At 42.1% G+C, this 20,519-nt stretch overlaps 1 protein-coding gene across 1 annotated transcript in view; it reads right to left on the minus strand.

Moving 5' to 3' along the window:
- The window catches only part of NAALADL1 (N-acetylated alpha-linked acidic dipeptidase like 1), a 114,939-nt gene that overhangs the window by 77,483 nt on the left and 16,937 nt on the right, over positions 1-20,519 (minus strand). The window contains exons 3-5 of the mRNA XM_073604881.1: positions 12,377-12,498; positions 6,377-6,496; positions 1,676-1,865 (exon numbers count right to left, since the gene is read on the minus strand). Of these exons, the coding sequence (XP_073460982.1) occupies positions 1,676-1,865; positions 6,377-6,496; positions 12,377-12,498 (432 nt within the window). The remainder of the gene's footprint in view (positions 1-1,675; positions 1,866-6,376; positions 6,497-12,376; positions 12,499-20,519) is intronic.

Below are 20,519 nucleotides of genomic sequence, written 5' to 3' on the forward strand. Positions count from 1 at the left end.
GTCATTAATATGCCCATGCCACGCAAGTCAGTGGAGCCAACTTGTTCCGGCACTGGGCTCCACTATGAGACTCAGCCTTGATCTTCGGGACACCAGGATTTAAATCTAATCCCGGAAGGGTATCAGCAAATTTGTGACAGTTGGGAGGTATGGTCTCCCTGCCATCTTGGGGCCTTCCTACGGTGGCAAAATGCCAGGGCTCGGTCGCAAGTGTGACCTTTGCGACCCTGGTAGTTCTGCCACAGTTTTTACATAAATAAAAGCTGCCCATTGTAGGCAATCCTGTCACTGGTAAATGGTTTGTCTCATCCCTCTTAACTGCTACATCTGCAAGACAGTTTGTTCTTTTGAAAAACAACAGACTTACTGGCCAGATCACCAGATGAAAATAAACAAAAATAAAGCCTACAAAAGAAAATGAATGCGGCTATCACATCCAAGAATCGGTAACTTGTAATATCATAAATGTTTTCTTTTGGGTTTAATATAGTTTTTTTGTTTTTTTTTCTTTTTACTATAAAAAAAAAAGTTAAAATAAAAATTGTACCCTTACTTTGTGGTTGAGTTACTAAAGGCAAATAGACTGTTTACTTTGCAAGGGAAGTTTGCACCTTTTCCCAGAGTTTAGTGAATAAGGTTAAGATATGCTGACTTCAATCAACCAATCATATGAAAGCAAAAATGCTCTTTTTTATTTTCCTTGCACATGATTGCGTATTCTGAAAGTGAAATTTCACCACATTCTCTGGAGGAAATATCCTTGTTACCCCAAAGTTATCTTTTTGCCAATTTTACTGAGTAAGCTGTGTTGTTGCGTGGTTTAAAATACTGAGTAGGTAAGCTGTGTTGTTGCGTGGTTTAAGCCAGTATACACTATATTGTCAAAAGTTTTAGGACGCCTGCCTTTACACACACAAGAACTTTAATGGCATCCCAGTCTTAGTTCATAGGGTTCAATTTTGAGTTGGCCCACCCTTTACAGCTATAACAGCTTCAACTCTTCTGGGAAGGCTGTCCACAGGGTTTAGGAGTGTGTCTGGACTGGCCAGTCAAGTTCCTCCACCCCAAACTCACTCATCCATGTCTTTATAGACCTTGCTTTGTACACTGGTCCAAATCATTTGGTGGAGGGGGGATTATGGTGTGGGGTTGTTTTTCAGGGGTTGGGCTTGGCCCATTAGTTCCAGTGAAGGGAACGCTTAAGGTGTCAGCATACCAAGACATTTTGGACAATTTCATACTCCCAACCTTGTGGGAACAGTTTGGGGATGGCCCCTTCCTGTTCCAACATGACTGCACACCAGTGTACAAAGCAAAGTCCATAAAGACATGGCTGAGTGAGTTTGGGGTGGAGGAACTTGATTGGCCTGCACAGAGTCCTGACCTCAACCAGATAGAACACCTTTGGGTAGAATTAGAACGGAGACAGCGAGCCAGGGCTTCTCGTTCAACATCAGTGCCTGACCTCACAAATGCGCTTCTGAAAGAATGGTCAAACATTCCCATAGACACACGCCTAAACCTTGTGGACAGCCTTTCCAGAAGAGTTGAAGCTGTTATAGCGGCAAAGGGTGAGCTAACTCATTATTGAACTCTATGGACTAAGACTGGGATGCCATTAATATGGGAATATATTAGCAAGAAAGGACCAGATAATAACCTGAAAAATACTTACTCTTGGCTGGATAATATGGAGTAAGCAGATCTCCAAAGTCTTCAGTGTAGGACCCCCGCTCTACAGCTGATGGGGGCATGTACCAGGAGTTTGGGTATGTTTGAGATTTGTCAGAAAAGCCATCATTGATATCTTTGGGATCTGTATATACAATAACACCAACTACTCCAAATTTAGCAGCATTAATTGCCTGAGAAACACAGAGACACCAGAAGTTATAGTCATAAATGTTGATAAATAATCTCTTTGTCAAGAAGGTAATTTTTATCAAATTATACAATTTATAAGCGCTCCAACTAAATAATTTTTTTTTCACAATTTGTATTCTTTATTTTAAGCTGGTACTCCTCCCATTAACTTACATCTTGTCCTAAGGTGGCATCCGTACTGAGCAGCGTTGTTAGGTCTACATAACACTTCCCTTTTTTTTCCATAATAGGGGAGGTGTTTTTTAGTCCATGGAGATAGCAAAGAGCAATGCTAACTGATAACAATCCTGAGGCACAGAGTGCACCAAGTTATCAACTCACACGCTTTCTGGATGGATGAACAGCTAATTTTTCTCACTTTTCGAAAAGATATAAAACAATGGTATACTTAACAGACCAAAAGGGAGGAAATAAGAGACATGTATTTGTATAGTTTACCTACCGTTTAAGGCTAGAGTGTAGGCAGGTGCCTACTAAGGTAAATGTACTGCCAAGTAAGGGTTAATGACTGGTGGTGTAGTGATATGGATAATATATCTGAGTAATAAAACTTCATTTTTTATTGTAATATTTTTTATTATAAAAGTAAAAGAGGGCAACATAAAACTAGTGCGATATTTGACACGGTGTTTGATAAACGAACGCATCAATATCTGGTTCAATGGATGTACTGTAGTAGCAATTCTCAATGAGTTCCCAAGGTGCTCTTTAGATATTTTAGTTCCAATTTTGCTCTTCATGTGTGCCATGCTCAAAAATAGTTGCTCACAAATATGGGTGCTGATGACATAAATAAAGCACGCTTGTGAGGAGTGGGGGAATTTCCTTTTGGGAAGATAATACGTATAAAAATCCAGTAAAGTGACAGTGCCACATTTTACTTCAGCTGCATGTGTTTGCAAAGTGTAAACCCATTTTTACAAACAATTTGTCCCCCCAAAAAATCAGCACTTGTAAGTAAGTTTATAATTTTGTGTTGGGCCTCAGATTGGACACCCCTACTTTAGTGGGACCCCAGCATGAGTTCTGGGAGTTTGACTATTGTTGCCACTTTGTGGGAATGGACTTTAGCTATGATAAGGTATGAGAAGCACCACATAACACAGAATAGCCTAAGCCCGGAATAGCATGTACAATAAGGGAAATGAGCATGTAAAGGTCACTTTGGATGTTACACTGGATGTAGTGTCAAAGAATTGCCAAAGAACTGTAAACAAAGTTAATGTTTAGGTGATTCATCTGGTCTGAATTACTTGGGAAGTGAGTGTATGCTTACTGTGTATTGGAGAACTGGGGGAAAAAAAATAGTACCTACTTAAGTTAACCCTTGAGGTTATGGAACCAAGTGTGTATTATTGTTAACCCTTGAGGTTACGGAGTGAGAAGTGACAAGCAGGAGGATCCGCCAGCTCAGGAGAAGAGGTGTTACCTGGTGACAGAGGTCCTGTAGGGCAGGGTAGCCTGGCATTTGGTGATCCATACTGGGTGGCAGGGTCCCTGACTTAGGGCTCATTGCAGGACCAACCCTCCTAGGGACACGGCCTAGAACCGCATGTGTGCAAGACCCTTGAAAACTAAGTGTGATGGCTTCACTCTTTGCATTCAAGGCTGGACATGAAGTAGAGTGTGTTGTGAGGAGCTGGTGGAGGTCAATCAGCGCCCAGTGCTATTTCCTCACAATAACTCTGAAGCCAGTAACGGGACAGGTGTCACTGGCAGATTTTAGCTCCTGTTCACATTGGTGCGATTTGACATGCCAAATAGCACATAGGAAAGTCACAATCGGTGCAACCCTGACTTTGCGGCGCCGCCCCGATTTCAATAAGTATTTCCTGCACTACTTTTGGCAACTTCGGGGTGATTTCAATAGACATTTGTACATGAACCCAAATAGATGTTTTTCAAGTCGCCCCCGGAGTCGGACTGAAATGCGGCTTTGAAATTGTGCGAGTTCAGATGAACTCGCACAATTTCAAAGCCATGTTCAGTGTGAACAAGGGCTTAAGGTGTGATGCTTTTGCATATAGGGGCTGGAAAACAAATTTGGTAGCGCTAACCCACGTGAGTAGTAATACAGAGGTAAGAGTACGTGCACTTCCCTCATGCCAACAACAAGAGTAATACGAATATTTGTAATCCCAGAGGCTGAAAAACTATCCTAGACACAAATTTGCTTCCCCAGCAAATTTTGCGGTTCAGCGATTAGTCTCATGAGATCAATGACCAACTATGGGTTAAATTTAAAGATGTAAATACCATGAAATTAGGTTTTTGTTGTTGTCTTGTTACAACCAATGCCCCTTCCTTCTTGTCTCTAGTACAAAGATGTGGGCTGACTTTAATGGCCTCTTACATCACAATTTTCTGATGTATACTGCAAATGTGATCAGTTATGACACCAGCCATTTGATGGATTGACAGTTCAGTGAAGGGCACAAGCAACTGTGACAGTTATCATGTACGGCATGCCTTGAATGTAACTGTTTTGGAAAACAGCTAAATCGATAGGTTTACAGCAAAAATGGAGGCTGCTGTACCTGATCTCCTTCCTAAAATTATAGTTGCCTGGCTGTCTGTGAACTTGAAACTTTCCGAATTGTGGAAAACAAAGTCACAGTAAAGTAAAAAACTCCTGATGCAGATACACAAATAGTATTAAAGCCTTTGGTTCATCAGAAGAGAAGAAAGAAGAAATTAAAAATGATACGCTCTGTATTTTCTCAGTTTTCTGCAATTATTCTTATAGAACTTTTATACTTCTATTCATATCTTTCACAAATGTCAGAAAATGTCAGTCACAAAACTACGGCTTATCCAAAGCCACCCCAGCAGGAGAAAACAATCAGTCCACCCAGGTAGAGACAAACAATAAACAACCAGCGCTATTAGGATCGCAGTCTATAACCAGTTCCCGACCGCTTCCTGTAGATTCTACATTTCTGGCTGGAATCACAGCACATGCCGATCACCCAGTGATCGTCTCTGAGCTTCACCGAACACAGTAACAGGGGATCTCGTTGTTTGTTCATTCCCTGCTAAGCAGGGTATGAAAACAACTAGATCCCCAGTAAAAGCAGCACACAGTACAACATAAACAATGTTAGGCACACATTTAACCCCTTGATCACCCTGGATGCTGACCCCTTCCTGCCCATGTCATTATTACACTGACAATGCATATTATTAGCTTTGATCACTGTAATAATGTCACTGGTAATGTCAGTGGCAGTTAGTTCCCCCCAGCTTCAGTTAGTGTAGATTGACCGCCGCACTATTGCAGTCCTGTTATAAGTCATTGATTGCCGATGTTAGTAAAATAAAAAAATAATAACTGGGAAGAGAACACAAGCGCCAAACTAAGTGTAGCATATATGGTAGTTTTAATAAGGATAAAAGGCTGGTACTCACAAGAGTTAAAACGTTATAAGCATTAAGCACTGAGGTGTATCTACAGAGCGGGGCGTCACAGTGGCCTCTGCGGTGGTAAACTCTGAAGGATGGAAGATTCCGGCACTTCCTGGAGCCTTAGAATGCAGAGGGAGCCGGAGATTGCGTCACTTCCTGGATGTGATGTGATACCACTGGCGGCGCGTTTGCAGAGCATGCACTCCTTCTTCAGGCCTGAAGAGTGAGTACCAGCCGTTTATCCTTATTAAAACTACCATATATGCTACATTTAGTTTGGCGCTTGTGTTCTCTATCAAGTTGTCTCCCAAGCTGATTCTTGCTTCACACTGAGCTGCCACTCAAGTACAGCCTATGTATGGACTACAGATGGACATTATGGACTAACTATCGATCCCTATAGATCCAATTTTATTATTTTTTGCTCTCATCAAAGTTTTGCAGGCCCACTCCAGTACTTGCATGCACCTAGCGCCAATTCTCCTCCTATTTTTTTTTTAAATAATAAAAATTCCATTATATATCTCATAGTTTGTAGACTCTATAACTTTCACACAAACCAATCAATGTACACTTATTGTGATTTTTTTTTTTTTAGCAAAGACATGTAGCATAATACATTTTGGCCAAAATTTATTAAAAGATTTGATTGTTTTTTTGATTTTTTTATGGGATATGTTTTATAGCAGAAAGTAAAAAATATAGTTTTTTCAGAATTGTCTGTATTTTCATTTGTATAATAAAAACCCAGAGGTGATCAAATACCACCAAAAAAAGCTCTATTTTGCATAGCAAAAAAAAAACTGGTCATGAAGGGGTAAAACCTTCCGGAGCTGAAGTGGATAATGAAAGTCCATATTTATGTTTTTCTTCTTGTATTATCACCGGATGAATGGATCGATATTCATATGACAACACGCTTTACTTGATCCCTTCATCCGGTGAGAATATAAGAAAAACATCATTTATGGACTTTGTTATAGACTGTGATCCTAATAGTGCTGGTTGTTTATTGTTACATATTTTTATATACTTTTAGTTCTACACACATTCACAACTCACAATAATTTAACAAATATAGATGTACCTTAGCAGACCTGCCCACTCCTCCATAGCGCACAATAGCGATAGTCCCTGTTAGATTTATTGATTTGCTGAGATGCTCAAAGTCACTTAATCTACCTTGGTTTGCATACACCAGCTTGCCCTGGAAAATACATTGAGAAACACGAGTTCATGTATCCAGCTACAACAAAGTAGTTTAGTGTAAACATATTAATCTGCAAATGGTTTGATATTTTAACACTTCAAAACGAATGAGTGTGTCCATGATGATATCCATAAAGCCCAAAGGTGCTAAAGACTGGAAGAAATCTTCTTTGGTAATTATCCTAAAGAGACTGTCACCCAACCAATTTCAGAAAAATCTTCCTATACACTCATATGTACATTTAATATATCTATGCATGCTATTTACCTGTAAAAGGCCCACTTGTGTAGACATCCAAAAGGCCTGAACTTCAGGGGCGGCCCGTCCATCAAGGGCGCATGGTCGCCGATCCCCCTCTCCAGCCACCTCCTCTATGAATTATGGATAGATGGCTGCCGCCGCCACCCCCTATTCAGGCGTCTGGCCCCTTTTCGGATGCCGGGCGCCTGAATTACAGCGGGGGGGGTGTAATTTTGAAGCACCTAAATTAGAGCCATAGGTTTGAGCCATTATCGCACACCACCATTTCTGGCTCCAGCTGGCGTGGCGTGAACCACCTCTGGGCCTGTCCCAGCAGAGCTGTAAGAATCTCTGCTCCGGTGTGGTTCCTGTCCACTAAACACACTAGCTGAAGCACTGCATGGCACCCTTTAGCCTGACTCTGGGAATAGCCCTTTGAACGCTTAGGGGTACCTGATGTTCATAGGACAATTCTGGACAGGAGGGCATGGAGGTGGAGGAGGGGGTAGAGCTCACAGGTCTGGCATCATCATCGCCAGCTGTATGGAGACGTGGGGGCACAACAAGCTGCAGCATCGAGCCCTGTCCTGCATCCTTTCGAGTTGCAAGCAGCGTTACCCAGTGTGCTGTGAACAAAATATATCGTCCCTGCCCATGCTTGCTGGACCACGTGTCAGCATTAAGGTGGATTTTTACGGCTGACTTTCTTGCCCAACGATGCCAGAACATTCCCTTCCACATGTTGGTAGAGGGATGGAACAGCCTTACGTGAAAAGTAGTAGCGACTGGGAACCTGCACATTGTGCGAATTCACGGAGGAGGGCAGAATCCACCAGGCTGAAAGGCAGAAGTTGGAGACCCAACAGCTTTGACAAGCTTGCATTCAGCGCATGTGGGTGGCAGGGACTGTATTTTTTTCACGCTGCAGCAGATGGGACAGAGAAATTTGCCGGCTACAGTCTACAGCTGGTGGTGTGCTGCTGGCAGATGTGCTGCTAGGACCTGGGACACCCTGTGCTATACCATCATCCCCGTCAGTGGAGCTGCTGAGAGGTAAGGACTTGGTATAGCAGGGGCAGACTGAAGTGGGTAAGGAGGAGGAGGGACAGATTTGTGTACCTTTTGTGTGGCTTTTAGGTGCTCTTGCCAACGGGTTGAGTGGTTGGACGTTAAATGCCTTGTTAAGCATGTGGTACCCAAATGGTTGGTGTTTTTGCCACGTCTGATGTGCCTGAGACACAATTTGCAGATAGCAACAGTGCGATCTGCTGCAGATGTGCTGAAAAAGGCCCAGACAGCTGAGCTTTGGGGAGTGGGCCGGGAGATAACAGCTGCAGAATGTGATGAATTAGGCTGGCTGCTCTCTACTCTTTCTTGATGTCGGCCTCCTTGGGGTTGTGCCGCCTTACCTTCAGTTTCCTCCTCTGCTCTATCTGGCACCCAAGTCGCATCAGTGACCTCATCATCAGCATCATCATCTCCATCTCCTCCATCTTCATCATTACCACTGGAGACAACTTGGCAATACACTGTGGCTTGGGGAACATAATTGCCATTTTGTCTACCAGTGTTCCTCCCTCTCTCTAGGCTCTCTCTATGTTCCTGTCATCCTCAACCTCAGAACCAACATCTAAATCCAGAAATGGCTGGGCATCATCAAGGAGCAAGTGGCCGACGCTGTGGTCAAACAACTCAGCTGACTCCTCAATGGCTGATGTTGGGGCTATGATAGGAATAGATGTGGACAAGGAGCCAGGTTTATCCACTCTGGCAACTGCAGGGGACTGCACACTTGTCTCTGCTTGTGTGACAGAGGATGAGGAGGATGAGGAAGGTTTAGTAAGCAAGTCCACCACAGTACACTCCAAACAGAGGACTGACCACCACGTCCACCTTTGCCTGTGGACACATTTGTTGCTGGCCCCCTTACAGTGCCAAGGGAACGCCTGCCTCACCTTGTTGTCCTCCCAGACATTATTGGGAGGGAGGGGGCGATGCTTATAAGCAAATGTAAAGAAGAAGTTAAAATCTGTACGTAGATGCACTTTAATCAATGTAAAGAGGTGTTTGGTGCACTTTAATTTGAGTACTCACACTACACAGACACACTCCATGGATACACTATAATATACTGCAATATAATGCGCCAAACATTCAGTGACACACAGAACTATATGGCGATAAACTGGCAGTAACACACACAGAACTATATGGCGTTAAACTGGCAGTAACGCACACAAAACTATATGGCGTTAAAATGGCAGTAAGGCACAAAACTATATGGCGTTAAACTAGCAGTACCGCCACACAGAAGTAAATGGAGTTAAACTGGCAGTAACGCACACAAAACTATATGGCATTAAACTGGCAGTAACGCACACAAAACTATATGGCGTTAAACTGGCAGTAACGCACACAGAAGTAAATGGCGTTAAACTGGCAGTACCGCACACAGAAGTAAATGGCATTAAACTGGCAGTAACGCACAAAACTATATGGCATTAAACTGGCAGTAACGCACACGAAACTATATGGCATTAAACTGGCAGTAACGCATGCAAAACTATATGGCGTTAAACTGGCAGTAACGCACACAGAAGTAAATGGCGTTAAACTGGCAGTAACTCAATCAACTAGAGAGTGTTCAACCATCACTACACTGACGCTATCTGAACTGTCCCTACTCTAGCAATACACTAATGTAAAGATTACTGACACAGTCTCACTACACTACACTGAAACTTTATGAGCTGTCCCTACTCTACACTAATGTATGTTTGAATGACATGGTCTCGCTACACTACAGTGGAACTATCTGAGCTGTCCCTACTCTAGCTGCACACTATGCAAAACTGAATGATGGTCCTCTTCACTACACTCACACTATCCCTAGACTGACACTAAACTAATATTCTACACTGACAATTGAAGCAAAATAACACAGTATAGCACACTAATTAACTAATAGCATTGAACAGAGCATTCTAGCTCTCTCCACGCCGAAATCACACTGAAAATGGCTGCCATTGAAAGAATACTTTTATACTGTGGGGCGGGAATGAGCCATGATTGGATAAAGTCACGATGACAGTGTCCAGTCATGACTCTGACAGTGCTCTGTGCCCTGATTGGCTGAAGCTTTCACAGCTTCAGCCAATCAGGGCTTGCAATGCACTGTTCAGTGCTGCAATGCATTGTGGTCGGTTCAGGGGGCTGAACAAACAGTCGAATGACCCGTTTGTTCGGATGTTTGCAGAACGACTGAACATTGAATGTTCGGCCCGAACTTATGCTCGGACTGAATCGTTCACCCATCCCTATATTGCAAGTGAATACAGAATTAGCCTGGGTTCACACATGTGCAGTGCGAATTGAAGCTCAGGTTTCATTGGGAAGATAAAAATCTCCTGTTCAAAGGCTCATCTGCGTTTTAGCTCCGTTCCCATAGAAGATAAGGGGCTCGTAATTCGCACCGCAATGCCCAGAAAACGCACACGATTTTTGTGCAATGCGCAGTGCGAATGCAACGCACATATGTGAACCAGATGCATTCATATGAATGTATTTTAAAATGTCCTGCGAATTAGATGCGGTGTAAGCCGCATCTAATTCGTATAGGTGTAAACGGGGGCTCAGACATGTGCGATTCTTTGCGTTCCGATTTTAAATTTGGAAGAATTTTTCGTTATTCAGAAATTTGGATGTATCCAAATTTCTGAATTACAATAGTAACAATATCAAATTCAAATAGGTTTCAAATTGAATTTGGATTGAATTTGAATTGTTTTCCAATCAAATTTCTGAAGAGAATAAAATAGAACAGAAATGAAAAAAATAGAAAATAATAGAATAGAATAGAAAATAAAGAATAGAACATAATAGAGTAAAACTGCACAGAATACAAAATAAAAGAATAGTAAAAAAGAGAATAGAAAAATATTTAATTGAAAATAAAGTGATAGATTAGAAAATAAAAGAATAGAGTAAAACAGAATAAAATAGAATAGAAAATAAAGGAATACAATAGAATTAAAAATAGAATAAAATAGAATATAACCATCTTCTGAAATTCGAATTTCAAATAGAATAAATTTGAAGTTGAATACAATAAAAAAGAATAGAATAGAAAATAAAAGAATAGGATATAATTCAAAGAACAATAGAATAGCATAGAATAGAATAGAAAGAATATAACAATTTCCCAATATTCAAACAGAATAAATTCAAATTCGAATAGAATAGAAAATAATAGATTCAAATAGAATAGAAAATAATCGATTCGAATAGAATAGAAAATAATAGATTCAAATAGAAAAGAATAGAAAATAAAAGAATAGAATTGACTAGAATATAAAATAATAGAATAGCAAAAACAATAGAATAGAATAAAATAGAAAGAATATAACCATCTTTTGAAATTAGAATTTCAAATAGAGTAAACTTGAATAGAAAAATAGAATAGAATAAAACAGAATAGAATAGAAAATAAAATAATAAAAAGGAATAGAATGGAATAGAATAGAATAGAGCAGACACTAGAAAAGAATAGAATAGAAAGAATATAACAATATAACCATTTTCCGAAAAATTGAATTTCGAATAGAATAAATTTGAATTAGAAAAGAATATAATAGAAAAGAAAAGAATGATGAATAAAAGAATAGAATAGAAAAAAACAATAGAAAAGAATAGAATAGAATAGAAAGAACATAACCATCTTCCAAAATTCATATTTCGAATAGAATAAATTTGATTTCGAACAGAATTCCATTCGAATGCAGATTGAATGTAATTCAATTCTAATGCAATTCCACTGGAATTCAGGTCAAATTCAAATGCAATTCGAATGGAATTGGAATTCTCCAAATTTGCTATTATTGGCAATTATTGGCTGTCAAAATGTCAGCCTGGAATTGCTATGTATTGCATAGCAGGAGCAGCTGTCAAAATGTCGCTGCTCCTGTGTAAAATAAAACTTGCAGATAAATGTTTTTCCAATGTCTATCTGGGTTCCTCCTACAATTTAAAGATGTACTGGGAAGCTAATTGGCTGGTTTAGCCTAGGTTCACACTGATGCGATGCGGGAATCAGCGCGATTACAGTGCTGCTTCCCGCATCTTCACACTACCTTCTGCAAACTGCTGCGGGTGTCATTACATTGTTAATGACACCCCCAGATTGGTTCACAGATCGAAGTGTGAACTGTGAACTCGCACAGGAATCGGATCGCATAGGTGAGAACACCCATGCAATCCGTTTCTAGTGCGGGGAAAAACAAGTCCCTGCACTGTTTTCTGTGCAAATCTAATGCGAATTCAGCCATACAACTGTATGGCTGAACTCGCATCTCACAGACATAGCATGTTATCGGCAATGCAGGTGCAGGTGCGAATCACATGCGATTACTGTGATCGCACTAGTGTGAACCTGGGTTGAAGGATTTAAATTGTACAAGAATCCCACAGTTCTTTACTTCCTCATACAATATAATTTTACAGTGAAATACTTCAGGAAATGTTTATTGGCTTTTTTTTTTCTCTCAAGTAAAATGTTTAGGTTATTACTATATTTATTACTATAATGTTCCTTTTTGTGGTTGTTTTTGCAAGAATGGTTAAGACCTTCCCTCAGCTTACCTTTGGATTTCCAGGAGGAGCATAAGCAGCGTACGGTCTAACTACAGCGGGGTGTTTTTGGTCTGGTTTTACTTCCTCTTCAGTTTCACGCGATGTAAACTTGACCTCATTACTTGGTGTAACTGATGAGAAAAGAAGTGACATAGAATATATGTGTAAAAAGGTGAGGAACAACTTCTTTGATAAAGATGCACATGGGCATTAGGACCTTATTATCCCATACTAGTGATTTTAGCAGTATCATGTGACAAATAGACCCTACAGGAGTAGGATATCCCAGGGACCGCTTTAGTCTGACCTTGGGAGACCTCTTACTTTGCATTCTTATATCTTCCATCCCCCACACTAGTAATGTTCAAATATGTCTTAAGGTAGGATTGTTTTTGTTAATGCCATACTTTACTACATTTACATTTATGTGTGCACCCAATGAAGCACATACAGTGCCTTGAAAAATTATACATATCCCTTGAAATTTTCCACAATTTGTCATGTTACAACCAAAAACGTAAATATATTTTATTAGGGTTTTATGAGATAGACCAACACAAAGTGGCACATAATTGTGAAGTGGAAGGAAAATGATAAATGGTTTTATAAATAAATATCTGAAAAAAAATCTAGAGAAACTAATTGCCTTCAAAAGTCACCTAATTAGTAAATAGAGTCCACCTGTGTGTAATTTAATATCAGTATAAATACAGCTGTTCTGTGAAGCCCTCAGAGGTTTGTTAGAGAACCTTAGTGAACAAATAACATCATGAAGGCCAAGGAACACACCAGACAGGTCAGGGATAAAGTAGTGGAGAAGTTTGAAGCAGGGTTAGGTTATAAAAAATGATTCCAAGCTTTGAACATCGCACGGAGCACTGTTCAATCCATCATCCGAAAATGGAAAGAGTATGGCACAACTGCAAACCTACCAAGACATGTCCATCCACCTGAACTGACAGGCTGGGCAAAGAGAGCATTAATCAGAAAAATAACCAAGAGGCCCATGGTAACTCTGGAGGAGCTGCAGAGATCCACAGCTCAGGTGGGAGAATCTGTCCACAGGACAACTATTAGTCATATACTCCACAAATCTGGCCTTTATGGAAGAGTGGCAAGAAGAAAGCCATTGTTGAAAAAAAGCCATAAGAAGTAGCGTTTGCAGTATGTGAGAAGCCATGTGGGGGACACAGCAAACATGTGGAAGAAGGTGCTCTGGCCAGGTGAGTACAAAATGTAACTTTTTGCCCTAAAAGTAAAATGCAATGTGTGGTGGAAAACTAACACTACACATCACCCTAAACGCACCATCCCCACCATGAAATGTGATGGTGGCAGCATCATGTTGTGGGGATGCTTTTCTTCAGTAGGGACAAAGAAGCTAGTCAGAATTGATGGGAAGATGGATGGAGCCAAATACAGGGCAATCTTACAAGAAAACCTGTTAAGAGTCTGTAAAAGACTTGAGACTGGGGCGGAGGTTCACCTTCCAGCAGGACAACCACCCTAAACATACAGCCAGAGCCACAATGGAATGGTTTATATCAAAGCATATTAATGTGTTAGAATGGCCCAGTCAAAGTTCAGACTTAAATCCAATTGAAAATCTGTGGCAAGACTTGAAAATTGCTGTTCATAGACGCTCTCCATCCAATCTGACAGAGCTTGAGCCATTTTACAAAGAAGAATGGGCAAAAATGTCACTCTCTAGATGTGCAAAGATGGTAGAGACATCCCCAAAAAGACTTGCACCTATAATTGCAGTGAAAGGTGGTTCTACAAAGTATTGACTCAGGGGGGCTAAATACAAATGCACGCCACACTTTTCACATATTTATATGTAAAAAAATTGAAAATCGTTTATCATTTTCTTTCCACTTAACAATTATGTGCAACTTACATTTTGCTTGTAACATGACAAAATGTGGAAACTTTCAAGGGGTATGAATACTTTTTCAAGGCACTGTAACTGCATATCTATAGCTGCAACAAACCATGCAATTGGTATTCTAAACTATAAAGTAATCTATGCAGGTAGAAATGGCTTTTGACAAATATATCTGGATAAACTGAATGTATGCACACCTTGGGTACTTCTATAACAGTGTTTTACAATCACTGGTGTTGGGGACCTGGTGGATCGGTGATTTCGCTCCCTGGTCATGTGACTGTGCCATTGCTTGCTAGACCCTACCACGGGGGGGGTGTTTATTTGCACTTCCATACCCAAAAATGCTGGGTATGCTGCAGAGGAGGGAGGAGAGGTGGGGAAAAGCAGTGAGTTTGGTCTCTTTTTACTTCACAGGGCAACAGTGCCTCTTTATAGCTTTAGTTTAGATGAAGGGAGATTTACTTTTTCTGCTTGTCCTGGTGACCACTGTCACTGGAGATGAAAGTGAGGAAAGGTCAGCAGGGACAGGAAAATAATCCAATGAGGATACTTGTTCTGGGGACTATGAGAGCATTTCCCTCATTCTAGAGAAAATGCTTTACACCAGGGGTATGGAATTAAAATTGACAGGGGTCCAGTCAGTAAAATATTTCTTTCAGAACTTTTTATTTGCAAATGTGTGCTAACTAAGCCCTTGTTTTTAATGCAGACTGTTGGATTCGGTTGGTAAGCAGACTGGTTGGTGAGTTGAGCTGGGAATTTCCTCTGGTTTTGTCTTTTATGCGTTTCCCCTTCCATGTGCTCCTTGCTGTGAAGGCCAGTTATAGGTGGGGGCAGGGGCCATTTCTTTGTTACTGGGGTAAATTTGGTCAGGGGACACACTGGGCACCTTTGCTGCCATTGTGCTAGGCGCTGGGTGTCCAATGTGCCCCTGTGCCTTTAAGAAGGACTGGGCTACCTCCAGGCCCACCTGCCCCCTATCTATCCATTATAATGTATGTACTTCCACTGTGGAGACGCTCATAAATTTAGTAGTGTTAGGACTACAAGAGATACAGGGTGCCGTGAAGAGGGCTTGCAGCTTACGCATGCCTTTGCAAATGTGTGCTAACTAAACCCCTGTTTTTAACGCAGACTATTGGACAGGTTAATTCGGTTGGTAAGGCCCCTTTCAGACTTGTGCGACTTGTCCTGTGACTTGGGACTGCAAAGTCGCATGACAAGTCGTACTCCATGATTTTCAATGAGTATCATTCATATCTGTGCGACTTCAAGTCGCAGCGACTTCAAAGTAGTCCCTGTACTACTTTGGTCTGACTTTGAGGCGACTTGAGGTCCCTAGACCTCAACAGTACACAGGCATTGCTTCAAGTTGCGTCAAAATCGCATCAAAGTTGCGGCAAAAATCGCTGCAAAGCCGCGCAACTTTCAGCTCCCACAAGTGTGAAAGGGGCCTAAGCAGACTGGTTGGTTAGTTGAGCTGGGAATTTACTCTGGTTTTGTCTTTCAGGGATCTGGATCTCATATTTGTGCTATGACCCACATCTTTAATATCACAGCCCCTCCCCACCCATACATTGCACTTTCCAATTTATATCACAGCCCCCCCCCCCTTATATCACAACTCTTTTCACATCACAGTCTCCCCTTTACACCACAGCACCCCCTTTTTACACTGCAGAACCCCCCTCTTTACATCATAGTGCTCTTCTTTATATCACAGCAACCCCCTCTTTACAATAAAGCCCCCTTTTACATTACATCAACCCTTTTACAACACAGCACCCTCTTTACATCACAGCACTCCCCTTTACAATACAGACCTCCTTTACAGCACTCCCCTTAACAATACAACCACCCTTCACATCACAACACCCCCTTTATAATACAGCCCCTCTTTACATTACAGTGTCCAATTTATATTAAAGCCCCCCTTTACATTACAGCACCCTCTTTACATCACAGCATACCCTTTACAATACAGACCCCCTTTACATTACAGTACCCCTTTTACAATACAGCCCCTTCTTTTCAATACAGCCCCCACTTTACATTACATAGTCCCCTTTACATCACAGCCCCCCCTTTACATTACAGCACCCCCTTTACAATACAGCCCCACTTTACATCAGTCCCCCCAACTTTGCACTACAGTGCACCCTTTACATCACAGCCCACCTTTGCATCAGAGTCCCCTATTTACATCATAGCCCCCCTTTACATCACACTGTCTCTTTTCCTTCAATGTCCCCAATCCCCCTTCACAGACCTCCCCATTTACATCAGTGTCCTCAGCCCCACCTCACATCACAGTTCCCCTCACATCTGTGTCTTCCATCACCCCTTTACATCACAGCCCCCCTCTTTACATCTCAGTTCCCTTCACATAACAGCCCTCACCTTACATCACAGCCCCCCTTCTTGTAGCCCAGTCCCCTTCACAGCCCCCCTTTCCTTGCACCCCATTCCCCTTCACAGCCCACCCCCTTTCCTTGCAACCCAGTCCCCTTCAAAGCAATCCCCTCCTTTCTTGAACCCCAGTCACCTTCATAGCCCCCCTTCCCTTGCACCCCAGTTTACTTCACAGCTCCGCACCCCCTTTTTTGCATCCAAGTCCCCTTAACAGCCCCCCATTTCTTGTATCTGAATCCCTTTCACAGCCCCTCCTTTTATTGCACCTCTGTCCCCTTGACAGCCCTTCCCCCTTCCTTGTACCCCAGTCCCCTTCACAGCCCCCCTTTCTTGCACCCCAGTCCCCTTCACAGCCCCTCCTTTCTTGCATCCCATTCCCCTTCACAGCCCCCCTTTCTTTACACCCCAATTACCTTTACAGCCCCCCTCTTTCCTTACACTGCAGGCCCATTCACTGCCCCTCCTTTCCTAGCGCCTCAGTCCCCTTCGCAGCCCCCCTTTCTTGTATACCAGTCCCTTTACAGCCCCCCTCGTTTCTTGTATACCAGTCCCCTTTACAGCCCACCCTTTTTTTACATCCCCAGTCCTCCTTTACTTGAAAGCCCCCTCCCTTACATCCCATTTCTCCCTTACAATCATGGCCTCTCTCCAACATTTCCAACATTTCTGGATGGGGACAGCCTAGCTTTTCCTGTTGGCGGGTGGGTGAGTGGTTGTTTAGACCGCCCTGTGTCCTACTGGCAAGTCAACGGCTTGTGAACTTGCATGCCAGCTGCTGGGAGGATGAAAGCTGAGGCGGTGGCGGGGGGAAGGAGGTTATCAGCTGGGAGAGGACACCCAGACCTCTGGATGGTGGAGCCGTGGTCCAGATAGGACTGTAATTTGGTCCGGGTCCGGAACGTGGTCTGCCATTTAGTGGGGCCTGCTTTACACTAACTGTTATGTCTACAAGACCTGAAGTGAAGAGAAATCTCTCAAATGGGACATAGATAGCAAAAAAAAAGTCAATTTAAAACAATTATTTTGTTATTAGGCCCCATATTTTCTGCCTTGATTCCATTATCAGACAATCAGCATTAGGTTTCACATCTAAGCAAGAGCATTATATAAAAAAGTAAATTGCTGTCTTATGCACTTGTGAGCAGGGATTGAAGCACCAGATCGGAGACACTGTAAACAGCACTTGCTAATGCCTGGATGAGAAGGCAGAGACCGAGGTCATGAGAAATCTGCATTAGGACAGTACTCCAAACTTGGAAGCAAGAATAACTCTCAGTACAATTAACTCTTTGTGCAAATTTCACTTCACAGCGACTCACACTGTACTAGTCTCCTTCCACATGGAGCAGCACTTTCGAGGGGATACCACAGATCCTGTATTCCACTCTGCAAGTTCAGTTTCCATGCCACTTCTCTCCCAGTGAAACACTTGGGACTTTTCACTTTATTAAGCACAAACTCTCTACTTGTGTCTGAGCTTTTGTACTTCCAAGGATTCTCACTCTACTTCTTCCCAGTGACATACAGGCTAGATCCATGGGGCTCTGTGCTTCCATATTGGTCCCTTGTATGGGGCACCGATCACTAGGGAGGGGGCCTAGCTCAGAAGTCCCCTCAATACCAGAGCACACCTTCATCCCTGCCAAGCCATGCTATTCTCCCACTGGCTGGCAGCTATAGCCCCCAACACTCCCCTGATTATTCATGGTAATGGCAACATAATGGCCTTTCACTTCTCAGCTTCACCACTTGTTAACCCTTTGTAGCATTCTCTCCCGAACTTCTCTTCATCCCCTGTTACAAGCCCTCTTTAAATAAAATTAGAACTTTACTGAAAGTTGATGCAGTTTACAGTCACATAGAACAGGTTCTTGGAATGTCTTGAAATTGTTCCACTTGTCCTAAAGGCTGCCCACCTAATACCTAAATATAACATCAGAGCCCATTTAGCGAGAGTTCATTTGAGATGAGTCCGCTTCCAGTACCCCGACTGGGTATCCCTAAAGGGGAGACTACGTGTTCAAAGTAAATAAAAAAAGAGGGGGCCTGTGAGCCACCACTACTAAATGCTTAAATAGAATAAAACAGCAAACCAGCTGCTAGCGTGAAACATGTCTCACAAATCGTGCCAAAGCAAATATATAAATAGAATACGCTGCGCTGGAAGAAATATATCGTATTAAGTGTGATGCGCACTCTATCAGTGTAGGTGCCAAAGTGCATACATTAATACATAAATAAATATGAAGTATATCTGGTGTGATCAATAAAATAGTAAGTAAATAGGCAGATATAAACATAAAATATAACATATAAGTAGATTACACAACTCACTTCAAAGTGCTCATGTGCATAGATGTGTATATAAATGTGTATATAAATAAAAAAATTTAAAAACATGAACAAAAGTGCACCTGCGCATACAGTGGGGACGGAAAGTATTCAGACCCCCTTAAATTTTTCACTCTTTGTTATATTGCAGCCATTTGCTAAAATCATTTAAGTTCATTTTTTTCCTCATTAATGTACACACAGCATCCCATATTGACAGAAAAACACGATTGACACAAGAATTGTTGACACTTTTCCAGATTTATTAAAAAAGAAAACTGAAATATCACATGATCCTAAGTATTCAGACCCTTTACTGTGACACTCATATATTTAACTCAGGTGCTGTCCATTTCTTCTGATCATCCTTAAAATGGTTCTACAACTTCATTTGAGTCCAGCTGTGTTTGATTATACTGATTGGACTTGATTAGGAAAGCCACACACCTGTCTATATAAGACCTTACAGCTCACAGTGCATGTCAGAGCAAACGGGAATCATGAGGTCAAAGGAACTGCCTGAAGAGCTCAGAGACAGAATTGTGGCAAGGCACAGATCTGGCCAAGGTTACAACAAATTTCTGCTGCACTTAAGGTTCCTAAGAGCACAGTGGCCTCCATAATCCTTAAATGGAAGACATTTGTCACGACCAGAACCCTTCCTAGAGCTGGCCGTCCGGCCAAACTGAGCTATCGGGGGAGAAGAGCCTTGGTGAGAGAGGTAAAGAAGAACCCAAAGATCACTGTGGCTGAGCTCCAGACATGCAGTGGGGAGATGGGAGAAAAATGTAGAAAGTCAACCATCAATGCAGCCCTCGGGGCTCTATGGCAGAGTGGCCCAATGGAAGCCTCTCCTCAGTGCAAGACACATGAAAGCCTGCATGGAGTTTGCTAAAAAACACCTGAAGGACTCCAAGATGGTGAGAAATAAGATTCTTTGGTCTGATGAGACCAAGATAGAACTTTTTGGCCTTAATTCTAAGCGGTAAGTGTGGAGAAAACCAGGCACTGCTCATCACCTGTCCAATACAGTCCCATGGTGGTGACAGCATCATGCTGTGGGGGTGTTTTTCAGCTGCAGGGACAGGACGACTGGTTGCAATCGAGGGAAAGATGAATGAGACCAATTACAGGGATATCCTGGATGAAAACCTTCTCCAGAGTGCTCAGGACCTCAGACTGGGCCGAAGGTTTACCTTCTAACAAGACAATGACCCTAAGCAAACAGCTAAAATAATGAAGAAGTGGCTTCACAACAACTCTGTGACTGTTCTTGAATGGCCCAGCCAGAGCCCTGACTTAAACCCAATTGAGCATCTCTGGAGAAACCTAAAAAATGTCCACCAACATTTACCATCCAACCTAACAGAACTGGAGAGGATCTGCAAGGAGGAATGGCAGAGGATCCCCAAATCCAGGTGTGAAAAACATGTTGCATCTTTCCCAAAAAGACTCATGACTGTATTAGATCAAAAGGGTGCTTCTACTAAATACTGAGCAAAGGGTCTGAATACTTAG

This window comes from Aquarana catesbeiana, linkage group LG11 (assembly GCF_042186555.1).
Source record: "Aquarana catesbeiana isolate 2022-GZ linkage group LG11, ASM4218655v1, whole genome shotgun sequence".
NCBI lineage: Eukaryota > Metazoa > Chordata > Amphibia > Anura > Ranidae > Aquarana > Aquarana catesbeiana.